The sequence below is a fragment of the Octopus sinensis genome, linkage group LG4, assembly GCF_006345805.1.
Source record: "Octopus sinensis linkage group LG4, ASM634580v1, whole genome shotgun sequence".
Lineage (NCBI taxonomy): Eukaryota > Metazoa > Mollusca > Cephalopoda > Octopoda > Octopodidae > Octopus > Octopus sinensis.
The window spans coordinates 60,708,688-60,729,279 of record NC_043000.1 but is presented as its reverse complement, the minus strand read 5'-3'; the positions used below and the strand labels follow the sequence as shown (position 1 = coordinate 60,729,279).

Genomic DNA, 20,592 nt, shown 5'->3' with positions numbered 1-20,592 from the left:
ATAATGCATGTTAGGTGGAGGAGTTTGAAATAATGCTGAAGTTATTTTACCACAATATTTAGAATATCTTAATTTAGTTGTCTATCATATATCATTGATTGAATTTTGCTTCTCTTTGTTCTAGATATGGTGCTCCAGGAAGCCAAAAGGTGACAGAACAATTTGAACTAGGCTGGCATACATATCTAACAAGTTCTCATAATATAATTTATGCCTCTATTGATGGTAGAGGTGCTAGCGGTAATGGAGACAGATACATGCATGAAATCTATAAATCTTTAGGAACTGTTGAAGTAGAAGACCAGATATTAGCAGGAAAGTAAGTGCCTCCTCAATTTTGTTTTTTGCCCTCTCCTACCATCATTGTAACTTTTCATTAGGCAAAGCGAACTTCTTTACATGTAAATTTAAATAGAAATATAATTATTTTTTAACAAATTACAAAATTCTTATTGCATATTTGTACAGATCTATCTAATTTATCAGAATTTTGTTCAGTGCTTTGGGAGAATTCTTTTGTTATAGCTTCTATAACTATAAAAATAAAAGTTATTATAGTGTGCTGGTTATAAACATTATAAATATTATTAGTAAAAGACAGACAAATATATAAAGAACTATACTAAAACATCGCTATTATCACAATCAAAATAATTTTATGGGAGACTATAAACAACTATGTAAATATCCTGATAAAGCAGATAATGACAAACATACAACTATAGCTTCAAGCCTTGTATTGAAACATTTTACACAAAGTACTGTATCATAGTTGCTGAAGATGACTGCTTCTTAATGAAATAAGATATGAATGTTAATTGCCATCTATGCATTACTAAAACTAGATAGAGACAAATAGGAAGTAACATTTACTGACCAAAGACAAGAAAAAAAAGGTTAATTTTGTTACACAGTGTTATTCAAAATACATAATTAACTCTGTCAATAATACAGCTTTTTCCAAAACAAACCTCATTTAGAATGCATAGAGATAGTCAAATGTTCAAATTCTTGTAATACTTTTGCTTTCTATTTATATACAAAATATTCCATAACCAGAAAAAAGTTCTTAATATACTAAACAGTTCTGATTTTATTGACACATATATTTATTTCACAGGGAGTTTGAGAAACTGCATTATGTGGAATCCAGTAAAATTGCCGTTTGGGGATGGGTAAGTTGTTTTTTATGTCTAGAGTAAGTTTCTCTTCAAGATCTCCTACTTGTTTCTTTTGCTACTTTCTCACTTAGACTTTTCTTCCTCCTCGTATTATAAATATTCTGTAAAACAAAACAAATTAATAACATGGTGCTACTCCGGAGCAGTGGAAAACTGCCAGTGTCATTCCTCTGTTCAAAAAGGGCGACCGCACATCACCTATCAACTATCGCCCAGTCAGTCTCACTAGCTGTATTACAAAACTGATGGAATCATGTGTCAGAGAAACACTTTGGAACTTCTGGAGCTCTCACAGTCTCATCCGACCCTCACAATATGGATTTGTCCCTAACTCCAGCTGCAGTGATCAGCTTGTTGAGTTCCTTGAGGACATTACTCAGATCACTGACAGTGGCTCATGGGTAGATGTTGTCTACCTCGACTTTGCTAAGGCTTTCAACTCTGTGCCACACAAAAGGCTTATGGTGAAACTCTCTGCAATGGGTGTGAGGGATGATCTTTTTATCTGGTAGAAATCCTTCGTTCTCAGCCGAAAGGAGGTAGTCACAGTTCTACACCATATGAGATGTCATCGGGTGTACCACAGGGATCTGTCCTTGGTCCCGTCTTGTTTGTGGCATACATTAATGACATAGATGCCAATTTAAAGAATGCTACAGTATTGAAATATGCAGATGACATCAAGCTGTACCTTGAAATCAAGAGGACAGATCCTGTTGTCTACAGCTCTTTCCTGCAATCAGACCTGGACACAATGCAGCAATGGATCACAGACTGGCAACTTAAACTAGCTGTGGACAAGTGTACCACCATGTATTTTGGGAGAAAAAACCCTGCGTCCACATACTCCCTCCACAACACTGATATCAAGAAATCCTCTTGCGAGCGTGACCTAGGCATTACTGTCATTTGCGTTGGACAAAGCATATCTCTAAAATTGTCAAGAAGGCTGAGGGTGTCTTGGCATCACTCAGCAAGACTTTTGTTAGCCGCTCTCCAACCATCTATTTAAAACTGTATACAGCTATGGTACGACCACACTTGGAATTCGCATCATCAGTTTGGAACCCCTATCTTGCTCAAAACAGTGACCTCCTGGAATCTGTTCAGAGACGTGCAACCAAACGCATACCCTCCATCAGATACCTACCATACTCTGAGCGCCTTGTTTCCCTGGGCATGGATTCACTGAAGCTCCAGTGTCTGGCGATAGACTTGGTAAACACCCACAAAGTTATCAACCACCTCACCATCAACAACACTGAACACCTTTTTGATCTCCATGTGTCTAACACACGTGAACATGCCTACAAAGTCAGAAAACAACACAGCTCCCATGACTTTCGGAAACATTTTTTCACGCTCAGAGTTGCTGAAGCATGGAACAAACTGCCTGCGTCAGTTGTTGACTGCCATGACACTGCATCCTTTAAGGCCCTCATGCTTTCCGAAATCCGCCAAAACTACACCTGATTATACATAGACTTTAGATGAGTTGTAGTGCACCTGAGCACTGTACACAATGTTTTTATTATTATTATTATAACATCACTTTCTGCATTGTCTGCCTAATTTAACCCTTTCGTTACCAATCTAGCTGAAACCGCCTCTGACTCTGTAGTACAAATGTCTTGTCTTCATAAGTTTTGAATTAAAATCTTCCACCAAACCTTAGTCACAATTTATGTTCCTAACACTAGCTGAATGATAATTAAGTTATTTTGCTAAATTCTTTGTTATATTTAAAGTAATTGAAAGAAACACAGAGCATCTCAAAATAAATACAGTAATGAAAGGGTTAATGCCTCAATATTTCTATGTGACCATACTTTATATTTTTTGTTTCCTTTCTTAATTGTACAAACTATCAAATAATATATACCATTTTGCATTGAAAACTTATTGTAAAATATAACAAATGATGTAGCTAATTTTTGATTGCAGTACTCTCTGGTCTTATACATTCAACTTGTTATTAATGCATCCATTTTATGTATGTATGTATGTATGTATGTATGTATGTATGTATGTATGTATGTATGTATGTGTGTGTGTGTGTGTGTGTGTGTGTGTGTGTGTGTGTGTGTGTGTGTGTGTGTGTGTGTGTATCTCTCTACATATATATTGTGTGTGTGCTGGTAACACATAAAAAGTACCCATGCCAATGACATGTAAAAGGGACCTGTGCCAGTGGCATGCAAAAGGTACTCATAATGGTGACATGTAAAAAGGCACCCACTTCACTCTTGGAATGGTTGGCATGAGGAAGGACATCAGCTGTAGAGACCAAGTCGAAATCCGACTGGAGCCTGGTACAGCTCTCTGGCTTACCAGTTCCAATCAAACCATCTAACCCATGCCAACATGGAAAATGGGCACTAAATGATGATGATGATATGTAAACACACACACACATACATACATACATACATACATACATAATACATACATACATACATAATACATACACACATACATACATACATAATACATTCATACACACATACATACATACATACATACGTACATACATACTTGTGTGTGTGTAAATCAATGAATGAATTTCAAAAGAACAAGTGTTAATCACCTTCATTAGCTTATGACTGTTTCTGCTATAAGTAAATATACATCCAGAGCTGGATGACAGTATGACATTATATAACTTCCTTGAAGCATTTAATTATATAATATAATACAGTTAGATAGTTAGGTATACACACACACACTCACTGTCAAGCAATATTGGCTGACTCGGAGTAAAAAGAAATGGGACAAAATATGGTGAAAAGAAATTATATCATTTTTTTTTAAGGAAAGAAGTTACTTCCCGTGGATTGGTGTTAGCTATGGTTGAAGCATGTACACTGTGTGTGTGCGTGCACACACCCATCTTTACATTCTGCATTGTAATTCTGCCGAGGTCAGCTTTATTTTTCATCCTTTCAGGGGGTCAATGAAATAAGTACAAGCTGTGTACTGTGGTCAACGTTATTGACTACCCAACTCCCCCAAAGTTTCAGGCTTTGTGTCTATAGTAGAAAGGATTATTATTATTACTATTATTATTATTATTATTATTATTATTATTATTATAAAGTGGCAAACTGGCAGAATCATTAGCACACATGGCAAAATGCTTAGCGTCATTTCATTTGTCTTCATGTTCTGTATTCTAATTCCACCAAGATCAACTTTGCCTTTTGTATTTTTAGGGCTGATAAAATAAGTACCAGTCAAGTACTGGAGTCCATGTGCTCGTTTCCCCATCCCCCAAAATTTCAGACCTTGTGCCTATAATAGAAAGAATTATTATTATTATTATTATTATTATTATTATTATTATTATTATTATTATCTACTTGCAGTCATATGGTGGTTTTGTGAGCAGTTCAATTCTTGGCCGAGGAACTGATATTTTTAAATGTGGCATTGCTGTTGCCCCTGTGACTGATTGGATATATTATGGTAAGCAAAACGTACTTTCACTTTTCCATTACACAAGCTAATTACAAAATTAGAAGTAAACATTAGTTCTTTTCTATTTGCATATTAGCTTTATGTCATTATACCATTTGTTGTGTCTATCATCTTTATCCTATACATTAATGGTGACAGCAGCAGCAGCAGCAGTAGTAGTAGTAGCAGTAGCAGTAGTGCTACTTAACGTAACGTTGCTCTGTTTTGTATTTTAGCCCCAGGTCAACCCCACTGGAGTGAAATTATCATTAAAGGTTCTCCAGCTTTTTTTCGTTTATTCTCCCTTTTTTTTTTATAGAAGACAGTAGAGTGTGATGCAAGGCAAATTTTGTTGATTTTTTAAACCAATTTATACAACATAATATGCAACAATAATTTTTTTAAATTTTAATTTTAAAAAATGTCTAGGTGGTTTGGGCTAACTTCTTATACAACAGGCTCTTTCTCATTCATTCACTTCTGATCTAACTATAGAATAGGTACAACAGGGAACTATATCTTGCTGTTCTAAGCACTATCTCACTGACAAGTCATTCATGAGCATGCAGTGTTTGGTTTTTAAATCTTTCCAAAGGCAAAACTTCTGAAGGTCTGCTGGCTTGTGTTTATTATAACATTTCATGAGAGAAGTCTACTTTGATACCATGTAGTTTCCGGTTCAGTCCCACTGTGAAACACCTTAGGCAAGTGTCTTGTACTATAACAATGGGCCGACCAATACCTTGTGAGTGAATCTGCTGCGATTGACGAAATCGTGGCCTTAAGAATATATTCGACCACAACCATAGTTGAATAATAAATATATATGAAATAAACTTGTACTTAGAACAAGGTACCTGACATTCCTTGTTTTGATTTTGACTTGGCAAATTAGGAATATGTTTTTAAATTGTTCAATTTCAGCAATACAAAGTTGAAGTGATTTGTTGGTCAAACATATTTACAAAATTGTCATTACATTTCAACAGCATCAGCTCTGCTTTAACACCTTTCCAAATTAGCATAGTTGGAATGACTCTTTATACTTTTTTTTTTTTTTTTTGCATCTTCTCATCTCCATTTGCAATTCTAAATTGACTACCTACTTCTTTGGTGTATCTTTACCCCATGTAATTATCACCATAAACTCACTACACATTGTCTAAACCAAAGTTGTCTCCCTTGCATACATTTGGCATCAGCTTTGCTGCTCCGTTGCTTTCTATAATAATAATTGTGTACAGTGCTCAGGTGCACTACAACTCATCTAAAGTGTATATATAATCAGGTGAAGTTTCGGCGGATTTCGGAAAGCATGAGGGCCTTAAAAGATGCAGTGTCATGGCAGTCAACAACTGACGCAGGCAGTTTATTCCATGCTTCAGCAACTCTGAGCGTGAAAAAATGTTTCCGAAAGTCATGGGAGCTGTATTGTTTTCTGACTTTGTAGGCATGTCCACGTGTGTTAGACACATGGAGATCAAAAAGGTGTTCAGTGTTGTTGTTGGTGAGGTGGTTGATAACTTTGTGGGTGTTTACCAAGTCCGTCGCCAAACGCCGGAGCTTCAGTGAATCCATGCCCAGGAAACAAGGCGCTCAGAATATGGTAGGTGTCTGATGGAGGGTATGCGTTTGGTTGCACGTCTCTGGACAGATTCCAGGAGGTCAATGTTCTGTGCAAGATAGGGGTTCCAAACTGATGATGCGAATTCCAAGTGTGGTCGTACCATAGCTGTATACAGTTTTAAATAGATGGCTGGAGAGCGGCTAACAAAAGACCTGCTGAGTGATGCCAAGACACCCTCGGCCTTCCTGACAATCTTAGAGATATGCTTTGACCAACGCAGATCACTGCTGACAGTGATGCCTAGGTCACGCTCGCAAGAGGATTTCTTGATATCAGTGTTGTGGAGGGAGTATGTGAACGCAGGGTTTTTTCTCCCAAAATACATGGTGGTACACTTGTCCACAGCCAGTTTCAGTTGCCAGTCTGTGATCCATTGCTGCATTGTGTCTAGGTCTGATTGCAGGAAAGAGTTGTAGACATCAGGATCTGTCCTCTTGATTTCAAGGTACAGCTTGATGTCGTCTGCATATTTCAATACTGTGGCATTCTTTAAATTGGCATCTATGTTGTTAATGTATGCCACAAACAAGAGGGGGCCAAGGACAGATCCCTGTGGTACACCCGATGACATCTCATATGGTGTAGAGTGCTGTCCTAGAACTGTGACTACCTCCTTTCGGCTGAGGATGAAGGATTTCAACCAGTTAAAAAGGTCATCCCCCACACCCATTGCAGAGAGTTTCACCATAAGCCTTTTGTGTGGCACAGAGTTGAAAGCCTTAGCAAAGTCAAGGTAGACAACATCCCAACACACTTGCACTGAATATAAAAGTAAGGTTGTGTGTCTGTCTCCTACGATTTAGATTCCTAACTACTCCCACATTTTGCAGTGCAGTTTAACCAAAACCAGGTATCTTATAGTCGTGATTCATATCGAGCCCTTCTGGGTATTAGCGCGCGTCTACAATGAGTGTCTCCTACGATTTAGATTCCTAACCACTCCCACATTTTGCGGTGCAGTTTAACCAAAACCGGGTATCTTATAGTCGTGATTCATATCGAGCCTTTCTGGGTATTAGCGCGCGTCTACGATGAGTCTACGATTTTAAAAATAATTTACTATCAATTTTTCCCATTTTAATGCATTTTTCGCTATTATATAAGGGAAGTAACTCTCTAAAAATGTCTACGATGAGTCAACGATTTAAAAAAAAATTTACCATTTTTTTTCCATTTTTAATGCATTTTTTTGGCTATTTTTTGGCTATAACTCTCTAAAAATGTTTTATAGTTATTTCCCTTACAAACCCGAGCAATGCCGGGCGATACTGCTAGTCTCTTATAAATTAACAATGTCGACTGCAATCATCTCCCTCTACAACTAACAATATAAAGAGCAATCGACTATAATGCTTCTTCATAAAAAAACTTTATTCAATACATAAAATTTCAAATTTGTAAACAAAAAGTGAAAATATTAGACCATTTTCTGCAACCATCAATTTAATTGTTCCATTCATTTTCCTTCTGTAAAAGAGATATTTTATCCTGTACATACTTACTTCATAGTAATCATAACTGTACAAATGTACCAAATGAGTGACATTTGGAGAAAATAAGGAATCCCACTCTATTTAAAATTAATAGAACTGTGTTCAGTAATAGCAGGACAAAGACTATTGTAGTGGCACTATCCATTACTAAACTATCATCTATTTGGCTTAGTTCATTGCTTCACATAGGAGTTACTTGAGAGGATTCAAAAGGGAGCAGACAAATTACTGCATTTGATAAAATTTAGTTGGTTTTAAACTTTTAAACAAGAAAAATTATTTGGATGCAAACTTTATTCTGTCTTTTCATTAATAAAGAGGACAAGGAGCAAAATACACTTACTCATTATTACATTATATAATCTGACTACATGGCCCACACCTAACATTCTCCACTCTTTAGCATGAAAACTATATAATATAGTGTTTTTGACACTTTACCCTGCACATGACACCACTTACTCCTTAACATGAAAACTGTTAAGCTATATAATTATATGTAAAACAAATTTCGATCAGAAGACAGACTGAGCTGGCTATCAACTAGTTCAGAGGACTCTTCTCGTGCTATGAGAAGAAGAGTTGGTTTTTTTTTTTTTTATTAGAATATTTAATATGAAATTTTTAGAGATTTCTACATCTTTGTTTGCTTTTTATTGGTAATGCCATATTATATTCCATTTTATTCCTCACTCATATTGCCATAAGTTTTTATTGCCATAAGTTTTACATAAGCTCACCATTTTGCTCCCACATTGCAATGCTTCAAATGATTTTTTAAACACTTACACTTTTTTATTTGTCAGTTTGAGAACCAATTATTCAGCTGACAGAAACCAGAAGAGTATGATTAACTAATAAATTTACATGGTACACGATAGCTGCAACCAATAGAAAATAACTTGATTAGAGAAAAATAATGGTATTTCCGTGTATATTTCAAGTAAAATAATCAGGCTAATATATTATCTTCAGTGACCTGTAAAAGGCACCTGTGCCAGTGACACATGAAAGCACCTATGCTGGTCACTAGTAGAAGGTACCCACTACAACTGTCTAACCAATGCCAACATGGAAAACGCATGCTAAATGAAGACGATGATGTTTAACCCTTTTGCTGCCATGTTTCTGTTGAAATATACGGTTTTTATCTCAATTAATTTTAAAATCATGAAGAATCTAGTTTAATAACACTGTCATTGTTAAGCTGGTGCTTGGAATATAAATTAATATGAAATTTTGGTAAAAGGTTTTAATTTAAGTCCCTTTTAACTAGGAAATTTCTATCAGAACTAGTGGGCAGGGTCTCAAGTCAGTTGCTGAGTAAGGCAGGTTGTCTATATTTTTCCAAAGTCCTCATCTGCTCTTTTGGGATATATAAAAAAAAAATGGCAATAGTAATTTTCATGTTTTCCATATCATTCAACAAATACAAAATATTCAAAATATTTGCTTATGCAACCATTCAGATTTTTTTTAAAGAAATAACATGTTTATTATAAATAAAAAAAACATGTTTATCATAAATAAAAAAAACAAGTGTCTATGCTTCTAACAATCTGGGCTTAATTTGCAACTCTTTGACTCTTGTTTACTACAAAGTAAAGTGGCTTCTATGTGATTGCTCAGCATACAAGATATAGTAGAAACCACATTTCCTTTAACTCACACCCTACTATACTGAAAAAGGAAAGAGAATAATCTGGTTATAGATATACAAAATTATAGAATGACCACAACTGAAACACGACTGATCATAAGTCTGCTCAGTCAAGGCAGACATAGGTTAAATAATTTTCAGAGTGAACACATGAGCTGAAGGTGGTGCTATACTCCATCTTCAGATGCAGGAGTTGATATCTCATCAGGTGATGAAACAGCTCTGTAACTATTTTGGCTCTTTCCACTGACACTAGAGCTACCCAGAGTCACCCACTGATGTTGGCAAGAAAACTCCTACACAATTGCACAAGCTTTGTTGAGTGAGATAGTGCAACTCTGGGCCAGATGCTTCTACAAATCTCAATGCTCACTCTTGCTGCATCACTCATTCCCTCTCTTGAATAAAATGCAGTGCTTTTACACAGAAACAGTTTTCACAGTACCAGACCAGTTGAAATAGGTTGTGAAGAAAACATCATGGTCTTAAAATGAACATTGCCAGAATTGGGTTGGTAAGAAATTCACTTCACAGCCATGTGGTTCCAGATTTAATCCCACTTGCATGGAACCTTATTCTAGTGTCATCTACAATAACTTTAGGATGACCAAATGCCTTATGTGTGGCATTTGGATGGAAACTCTGTGTGTGTGTGTGTGTGTGTGTATTTCTCTCTCTCAGTTGTTGTATGTCATCCAGAGATGTAAACATAACTGAAAATACGATGTTTTTATATCAAAATATCTTGTGTGGTGTGTATTCCACCTGAGTTACATAGATAACCCCTTGTCACCTTCACCATAGCAAGGGAATACAGTTACCCAGTGACTGACCCATCAAAAACCTGAAATAAACCAAGTTATTATCGAGTACAAAGTTGTGATATAAAATAAATAAGAGTGAAAATAACAATAATAAATCAGAACTGTTATTACCACTAGCATTTATCTTAGGTTTCAACAATCTTCTACTTCACCAACTCTGAATATTTTTTTCTAAACTTTACAAACTATTCCCTTGCCATTTATTTTATCTGCTACCATACAAAACTTGGAAAATATTTTTGGAGCTATACAATGAGGATGATACATATTGACACAACTCAGAACTAAATTCAGATTTGTAGTTTGCTTGAAGCGTTATAGTACCAAAGAAGGAAAAGAAAAGGGAAACAAGAAAGCTTCTAAAAATGCAGAAAGTTTTACAAAAGCCTTTATATTTCAGGTGCAAAGGCCCATCCTCAGAAGAAAGCAATCTGGGAAATGTTCAGTTACAACAGTTTTGTTATCTTACTCAAACTCCTCAGTGTTAGGTAAGTAGCAGTGACAGCCACTCTCCAACAGTTGGAGAGTGGCAACCACTGCTACTAACCTAATGCTGAGGCATTTGAGTAAGATAATGGAATCAGTGTAACTGGACATTTCCCAGACTGCTTCCTTCGGAGAACAGGCCTTTGCCCCTGAAATATAAAGGCTTTTGTAAAACTTTCTGCTTTGTTAGGAGCTATCTTATTTCCCTTTTCTTTTCCTTCTATAAAACATTTTAGACAGTTGCTCTACCATTTCTGCCGCTCCACTTTTTTTAAAATGAACTGTTGTGGTGACTGTAATAGCAATGTTGCAATGATGATGAAGGCAATGTTTGATGTGGTGAAACAAGGTGTCAACATACATCAAACCAAATGTGAATACTCTTGACCTAAACTTTAAATTGCTTAACTGTGTCAATTTTTTACCTTCAGATACTGCCTACACTGAGAGATATATGGGATTCCCCCATGAGAATGTGGCTGGTTATAAAGTAAGTACTTTCATTTGTTTCCTATACTGACTATGCATGCATGCACACACACACATCACAGCTACATGTGATATTAGGATCTGAAAAGAAATTAGATAGACTAATCCATGGTTCACAATAACTCTGTATGTATGTACGTATGTATGTATATACACACATACAAACACACACACACACACCACACACACACACACACACACACACACACACACACACCACACACACACACACACACACAAGGTTTGGACAAAATAATGGATACACCTTAAAATTTCAAACAATAAAACATTATGCAAGTGGAAGCACTTCAGAGGTCAATAACAAGAAAGATAAATCTCTACTTTCTCCAACACCACCAGGAGCACTACATCATTTGTGTGATGTGGAAAATATTCCATAGATATTGCACAAATGATGTTGGCATCACTTTTAAAATCCATCCAAGACTTGGCCCTGTGCTATCTGCTCACTACAAAAATCGAACTCTGGACACATAACAACATTACGTCACAATTACTCTACCTCAACCGGTTCGGCTCTCTTTAATACCATACCAAAATATGTCAAAACAGAAACGGATCCCATAAAATTCAAAAGTTCACTGGACAAATTTCTTCAAAAAATCCCAGACCAAAGATAATAACTTTTTGCTTGAGTAGGCCATTGTGCCCCATATATGACTAAAAGACTTCACCAAGTTAGACATGGCCTGGACCTACACTGGCTGAAACCTATCAAAGTTATATATATGTATGTATACATATATATGTATGTGTGTGTTTGTGTATGTATTAATATACAGGATGCGGTGAATAAATTGTCTAAATTACGCAAAAGTGAAAATAACACTAACATCTCATTTTAACAGATATATTTACCAAAATTGCATAAAAAATATCTTGAAATACTAAAGAGTAAATTTATTCAATAAAATCACCATTGGCTTCAACCACGGCCTCCCAATGACTTCAGAATCTCCTACAACTCTTTTGGACAGTCTCCTTGTTTAAGTTGGTGAATGCTGATATAATCCTTGCCTTCAGTTCATCTTTAGTGTTACAAAGAGTTTTGTTGGTTTCTCACTCAACTATGCCCCACATATAATAGTCAAGGGAGTTGAGTTTGGGGAGTTAGGTGGCCAGATGTTAGGGGTGATGTGGTTTCAGAAATTGTTTGACAGCCATGACTGGGTTCTCCTGCTTGTGTGGCATTGTGTAGAGTCCTGTTGCCAGACACACGGTCTTTCAGCAGCCACACTCTTGAGCCAAGACAGCACTATCTCCTCCAGGCACTTGATGTAGCCTCCATGTTGAGTCTGAGGTTATGTGGGAAGATGAATGGAAGCATAACATTGCCATCACTAGAGATCACTCCAAACACCATGATGTAGACTGGATGTTTGATTTTTATCACTCTTGGTACATATTTTGGGGACATAGCAAGCCAATGGTTGTTCTGTCTCTTCACCATCTGATCCTGGCAAAACATTTTCTCATCTGAGAAAAACCAAAGCATGTTTGGTTGGAGGGGATGCTTGAGTTTGTCCAAAAGTTTCATAGCATGGTCTTTCCTATTGTCCTTGATGGCTTGGGATAAAAATTGACCCTTTCTCATCTTTTATGAGGAATACTGAAAGTCCTCATGCACTGCCTGATTAGAAACTCAAACACTCCCATGTCCCTGGCGATGGACTTGATTGACTTGGAGGGATCGTTGTCAATCATGGCCTGGATTTCACCAACAAATTCAGGAGTTCTTTTCTTTTCAGAATATCAGAGTGAGTTTTCCAAACTGCTGTACCGTTCTGAATCCTTTGCACTTTGATACCCTAACACTCTGAAAGGTTCGTATTGAAGCTTCCAGTGCAACTGCCAAGCAGTACAGCATGACGTTTCCAAATTTCTAGTAGAGTGAATTGCATTATGGTGCTGTTTTTCTCACAGACAGTGCCCAACTGACCCTACAATACTGTGTAGTCAACAAAATCTAAAAGAAACAATGTACATGTGTGAAATTAAAAATATAAATGGCGACAATTTACCCATCACACCCTGTATATATTTGTATATATGTATATGTACACACACACAAAATCATGCCATCTCTTCTGTAAATGACATTTTTTTCTTTTTTTTGCTGGGAGATGAGTAATGTCAATAATGATATTTTTATTCTCTTATAGGCTGCTAAGATAGTTCCATTGGCTCATAATTTCCAAAAATCCAATTTCCTTCTTGTGCATGGGACTGCTGATGGTATGTATTTTTTGCTTTAAATAAATAATAAATAGCTTGACTGTTTGATTTAGGGATGTGCTCATTCATTTATTGAGCAGTTGGAATTATGATTGATCCATTGATTTACTGTATTACTGAAGTTGATGTATCACATTAAGATTAATTGGTTGGTTGCTACTGCTGTCGTTGTTGTTGTTGAACTCCAAGTCAGCCCTAATTAACCATTTTGATACCAACCTGCCAGAGATTAAATCTATAACACAAATTCACTGTTTTAAAGTGCTCTAAATGAAAACCTTGTCTCAGAATTTTACTTTAGTATGTATTGTATACAGTGGCTTTAATAAGTTTTCATTATTTTTCAATTTTTTTTTTTTTTAGTATTTTCCAAATTAATTGTAATAAAAGCAGTGTATTTCAAGAGAAATATGGTAAGAAAAGGGATATCAGAGCTATAATCAAAAGCATTCCCTAAATCCAGTCATGAACATCTCATAAGTAGTATATCCCTATTTATATCATCCAAAGTATCATTTCGGATGTGAGACATCAGGGTCTAATTTGAAGATCTACCTGAATGCATAGAAAAGGAATTAATCATAGAAGGACTAAAAGTCACTGTAGAAAACTATTTATGAAAAATAATAACTTTTATGAAAAAAAATCTGGGACTGTACTGAGGACAAAAACAGACCCATGCTTTGCAAATTTAGTTATAGGTTGTAGCTAGAGATTATTATGTACCAAAAACCACTGCAAAAATAAAGGAACTATTTCTTTAAAAGTTATTAGAAAACTGGGAAAGATAACATGATTATTACTTCATTCTATGGAATGAAAGCATAGAGAAAACTGAAAGAATTCAAAATACTCCTCAGTAGAATTAGCAAAAATATGCAATTCACTATGGAATATAGCCAATACCAACTCCCATTTTAGACAATGTGATAAAGAAAGTCAACAACCAAATAGAGATAAATATTTACTATAAACCTTTGAACTCCAAACAATATTGACTTTTTAGTTCATAGCATCTGAGACACACCAGAGTCTCTGATAACCTAACCGAAAGGATCTGCACAATTGTATCTGATGAAAACATCTATCTTCAAGAACTTAAAGATATACTCCTTGACAGGAATCATCCACTGTCTGTTAGTGATAATGGAATACATCTAGCTAAGAAAATCAATATCCAGGAACTAGATAAACAAAGCAAAGAATTTTATCAGAATTGAAAACCTTACCTTACACTTTCATTCACAATCCTAACAGCAATGAGGCCAACATTATATTTTAAACATATCAACAGAGATAAAGGACTCTAGAATGAACCAAACTCTTCAAATACATACCACCATAAAAAGTAAAAGACAGCCAAAGTTAATGAAAAAATATTAAACAGAACCAAGTGTAAAAAATATGCAAAAGACACTACAGTGGCATACATTTAAATCTGTCAGAAGGATGGGAGATCCATTGTATGCAAGAGTAATTCTTCAAAATAACTTCACTTGTGCATCTGAAAGCCTAATTTATGCAATTAGATGACCATGGTGTGGAGAAAACTACATGAGGAAAACAAAGATATCCTTAAGACAAAGCATGACTCTGCATAGATCACAAATTAGAATATTGAAGTACAGACAAATAGGTCTCAGTAAACATATAGACACATGTTCTGGCAAAAAAAAAACAATCAAATTTTGCAGTCTTCACCTTATATCAATCTTCCAATGGCACCTTGCAACAGAAAATGCATGAGCAAAGAAATGGCAACTACTTATTTTTCAGTGCAAGAAAGAAAGGATGACTTCTACTAAGGATACTATTCCAGCTACTACTGCCTCTGCTGCTATGGCCACTACTCACACTCTTGCAACTTAAAGAGAAAAACAAACTACTACTATATCTACAGCTTCTACCACTTCCTCTGCTGCTGCTATAATTACTATTTAAGCTATTACTACTTCAACTAATGGGATTTAGACAACTACTATGACTAAGACCACTACCATTGCTACTACCATTGCTTCCACCACTACAATACAATTTTTCCCACCATTAAGAGTCACATTTTAATACCCTTTCTATTATAGACATAGGACCTGAAATTTTGGGAGTGGGGGTTAGTCATTTACGCCACCCCAGTGCTCAACTGGTACTTATTTTATGGTCCCTAAAAAAGGATGAAAGTCAAAGTCAACCTCAACAAAATTTGAACTCAGAACATAATGCCACTCTTTAATATAACATTGCTAGTAAGGAACAAAAAGACAACTGCCGTGGCTAAAATTATAACCACAACTATTAGGACTCAGTAGCAATCAGAAAACCAACAACTATTATCATTTGAATTTCGTAAGAAAAATATATGAACTTTCAAAATTGTTATCATGAAACATTAATTTAATTTAATTCAATATATTTTCCCTTCTCATAATGCATGACTAAATTGACTTAAACAATTGAAACCAGCAATATTGTCTTAAGATGTAAAAATTTTCTTCCTTTTATTCAGGATAAAGTTCTCAGAATATTTTCTACTTTTGTTTCTATCGCACACACACACACACACACATACATACATAAATGTAAGATCCAGGGATCAAAGTGTAGGAAGAAAGTTAACTTCAAGCAATCCATAGTAAATATAATAAAAAACAACTTTCAGGGACAATAGTGGTTTATTGAGACGGAAGGTTGCGGATTTTTTCATATTGGAGAATGAGAAGCTGAAAAAAGTTTCTATATTCCACAGTAGGTGACCAGGGTTGCTGGGTGTGTAAATAAGAGTACAAGTGTTATGGAATGGAGTAGGTAAGATCCAGGCTACATATGTTTCATAGTGGGCAGAACCTCAGAAGTAGTAAAAATTCAAGCAAGGTGTTTACCACCAACTACTCCTTGGCCTGAAGAGTAGCTAGTGGTATACACCTCATTTGGATTTTTACCATTTCTGAGGTTTCGCCAGCTATAAAACATGTAGCCCGGATCTTACCTACTCCATGCTGTAACTCTTGTGTGTGTATTTAGCCTGGCTTCTTTCCCTGCTCCCACACTTGCCCTTACCACTCCAACACCACCCTCTTCATGAGAGTGCATGTATGTATATCATGGATAGGCTTGAAAACAGTGCATCCGCTTGACAGAAACAGATTTGATTTTTGAAATCTGCATTCCAAGAAGGTTTATGTTTATTATTAATCAAAATATATAATTTGTTATGGGAAATAACTCAACTTTTAGATCACCAAATCTACCATTCTCAGTCTGTCTACCTGGCTTTCTCTATCTTTTATACATTCCCCTTCTCTATATAATTGCCATACTCTCTATCACTTTCTCTCTCTCTCTCTCTCTATTTGAAACTGCATGTACAGCCTACCTTATATATGCATAGACATTTCCCTGTGCATGTATGGAACATACATTTATATACAAAATTCTTACTAAGGCATCATTCAAGTGGACGCAGAGATCTGATGCTAAAATTGCAGAGTTCACTTGATTGGATGGATTAGTATTGTTGTTTTCTGTCATTCTAAGATTTGTGTAGTAATCTTTATTATTAGATTTTGAGTTAATACTATTATTTAGATTGTTAATTACATATTACAGGATAGACTGTTTATTTGTTTATGGTTGAATCTTACTATGTACTGGACAATATTTGTTGTTGTAGAACATGCTAGCTTCACAGAGTGTCTGTTAAACCTCATCCAGTACAAGCTAACACAAGTCATATGTATATACACATTCACATACAGGCAAAGTGAGAATTATATAGTGAATATATAGTAACCCTAACCCTAAGTGAATAAGGTTACATTGATTATTATTTATTTTATACAAAATGAACAATTAAAACAATTGTCATAACTAAATTAATGCTTTCTCATTTTATTTTTTTCCAGATAATGTCCATTTCCAGCATTCAGCACAACTTATTAAAGCTTTGACCAGTGCCAATGTCTATTTCAGAACTCAGGTAAGATTGTTTCAAATATAACCGTATATTCAATTGAATTTTCCATCATCATATCAAAAGAAAGTGATTTTTTCTTAATATTAAAATTAGCAGCTGCTAAAACCAGCTGTTTTTCTTTCTCACTTGGTCTCCAGGGATCTAATAATCAGTATAAGTACCAAAAGGCAATTTATATATCCGACTTAACATGGATGACTTGTTAGAATACAGAATACTGCAGTATTCTCTTTGAGAGATCCTCTCATATAGATGCATGGTGCATAAAAGCAATAACATATATCATAGCTGGTTATTTGTGACATCATTGACTGGAAAGACACTCATACTCTACGTATCGTGGCAGTAAGGTTTGTCTGGTATGGGATCCCCAGATACCTGCTACTGAAGAAGTGCAATGCACTGGAATCATGTGATCTGGCAGCTCAAGTACTTATACCAGATGATTTTTATCTGCTAATATATATATATCTATGCCTTTGTGCACCATGGCAGCATGCATCTTTATGAGAGGACCTTTCAAAATAAATACTGCAATATCTTGGCGTGTGTTCAGACTCATTCACATTGAGTTGGATTTAAAAATTACTTTTCGTACTAATACTGTTTCTGTTGCTAATAATTATATATAGATATTAATCAAAGTGTATGGTATTATGTATCCGTTACAGCCAATATCCATTATGGTCAATTGGTTTCGCACTAGAGATTCAACAGACTGTTAGGTAATACTCCAATTATGTAACGCTGTGCTCTTCAGAGATAGCTGCTATGGAATAAAATGTGGCGACTGCTCTCTATTGTTGGAGGTTAATAGACATATCCAGTTTGTGCCTAGAGTAGAAAAGAATATATTTTACATTGGCATTACAAATAGGATCCAAAGTTTTGATGCACTTATTTCTACCTATGGTTTAGTGGTTAATATGCTCTTTATTCTAAACAGTGTTGCTATTTAATATATTTTAGATATTAATATTTATTTTCCTATTATGTCTATTATTAGTTTGCCTATTGTTGCTATTATTGCATTGACTTCTATTATTATGCATATTTAATCTGGTAGTTGTATTATTACCATAGTGCATACACAAATCAGAGCTAACTCCATCATGATGGCTGACATTCTTTGTAGTATCAAGATTATTACCTGTACACTTTCTACTAGTATGTAAGTTACTATTTTTCTGGTGTTTCAAATAGATACAGTATTTGGGAAGGTAGGTAATTCTGTCAACATATTCAGTTTGAACTAAGGTTTCATTGTAATATTCAGAGTTTTGGTTGAATATTTCTTCATTAGCTAAAAGCATGGATATCTTGGTAGAAACATTATTCATTAGTGACCTAATTACATGTCGAGGATGGTTTGATAGTTGGTTCATATACTTCAGATGCTTGTTGGGTTTATGACATGACTTATACAGGCCAGAATCAAGATCCAGTGTGACATCCTGAAAACTAACTATCCTCTGGTTACTGTCAAATGCTTAAAATGTCTGAAAGTTTTTTTTTATATTTCAAATTAACTTTACAGTCACTGTTCCCCTGTCACATTGTCATTATTGATTAACATTGTTGTCATCTTCTATTGTCTATATTTCAGATTTACACTGATGAACAGCACAGTCTGAACACAGGCAATACTTACAGACATTTACATGAAACCATGGAAGATTTTCTCTTGGAGTGTTTTAATGGGAAATCTAAGAAATTTGATAAGAAAACAAAGAAACAAGAAAAACTTTCAGCAAAACAGGAGAATGAATAACAACTGTACTCCATTTAATTTTCTGGAAGAAAACTTTGTAAATGGAGTCTGTTCCTTTAATTTTTCAAACTAACCTTATCATTTACTAAGTTATTATTTTTTACTATTAATACAAGCTATTATTTCATTTAATTAGTTATTTAATAAAATGCCTGAAATGGTCAGGTTAATATAAGCTCAGCTTAAATGCAATATTGAAATCAGTGTCTTAAGTTTTCAATTATAAATATCAGAACATTAAGATAAACAGCTAAACAGATAAAACACTTGCTCTAAATGGTTTAAGTATATATCTAAAAAGAGAGAATATTTGTTCATCTTTGTTCACACTATATATTCAATTCAGTCTACTAATTTTTACCAATTATTTAGTCCAGATTCTAAGGATCTTAATATGATTTAATCTATGTTATATTAAGGTAGCAGTATTCGAAACACTATTTAGATAATAGTAAACCAGACTAGTTTCTATAAAGTAAATGAACTCTTAAGATAGCTGTATTGCCAAAATAGTTTGACTAATTATTTGTACCAAGAGTAATTAATTAGTCTACATTTGTTTTTACCAAAATGCATCATAATGTGAATGCAACAAATTATTTACCTATAGAGCAGGGTTTTTCGTTTTGTTACTTACTAAATGCTAATCTCACCCCACCCAAGAATATTCATTTTCAAGAAGTTTTGCTGATAAATTTATGTTTCATTGAATATCAGCTCTGAATCTAATGGTTTTCTTATAATGTCAATATATTTATATATGTGTACAATATGTATATTTTTTTTTATATTTAATCTAATGAAATAAGCATGTTTAACTTAAGCACAGTAACTTTACACTCACTTTAATTCTTCAATTCTTATACAAAAGTGTCAAATCAACACATTAAAAAATTTTTATTTAATTTAAATAATGATATTTTTTAAATCTAGGTTATTGATGTCTGAATGATTAAAGCTCAATAAATAGACAATAATTCACTTACAGCGTTGAATTAGTGGGAAAATTATCAAAGTCGCTTCCATTAAAAAAATATGTTAAAAATTATTTAAAAAATGAATATGTTATAACTTATGATATTTTTCATCTGAAAGCTTTAAGGGTTTGGTTACTAACATATATTTTGACTTAACGCCTTCATTTACATCGATACTTTAGTTGTTATTGTTGTTGTTTTTTTCTTTTTTTTTGTTATATGTTTTATTTATCCTTCCGAAAATATTGAAATTCATTCATAATTTGTTATTAAGACAAATTCTAATAACTAACTTCTTTGTAGAGGTTAAGATTATTTAATTGTTTTCAAGATGACTTTGAGATGGTATTAGTAAGATTAACCCTTTTGGTACCAACCTGCATGAAACCGCCTCTGACTCTG

At 34.7% G+C, this 20,592-nt stretch overlaps 1 protein-coding gene across 5 annotated transcripts in view; it reads left to right on the top strand.

Annotated features, from left to right (window-relative positions):
• Positions 1–20,261, top strand: part of LOC115211043 (dipeptidyl peptidase 4) — a 591,943-nt gene extending 571,682 nt beyond the window's left edge. For 4 of the 5 annotated variants that reach the window (XM_029779910.2, XM_029779912.2, XM_029779914.2 and 1 more), the window contains exons 19-25: positions 125–316; positions 1,118–1,175; positions 4,547–4,646; positions 11,159–11,217; positions 13,400–13,472; positions 17,372–17,445; positions 19,049–20,261. In XM_029779910.2, coding sequence (XP_029635770.1) covers positions 125–316; positions 1,118–1,175; positions 4,547–4,646; positions 11,159–11,217; positions 13,400–13,472; positions 17,372–17,445; positions 19,049–19,213 — 721 coding nt within the window. In that variant the 3' untranslated portion in view covers positions 19,214–20,261. Of the gene's footprint in view, positions 1–124; positions 320–1,117; positions 1,176–4,546; positions 4,647–11,158; positions 11,218–13,399; positions 13,473–17,371; positions 17,446–19,048 lie in introns of all 5 variants that reach the window. The other variant, XM_029779911.2, reaches the window with a different exon arrangement.
• Positions 20,262–20,592: the final 331 nt, after the last annotated feature.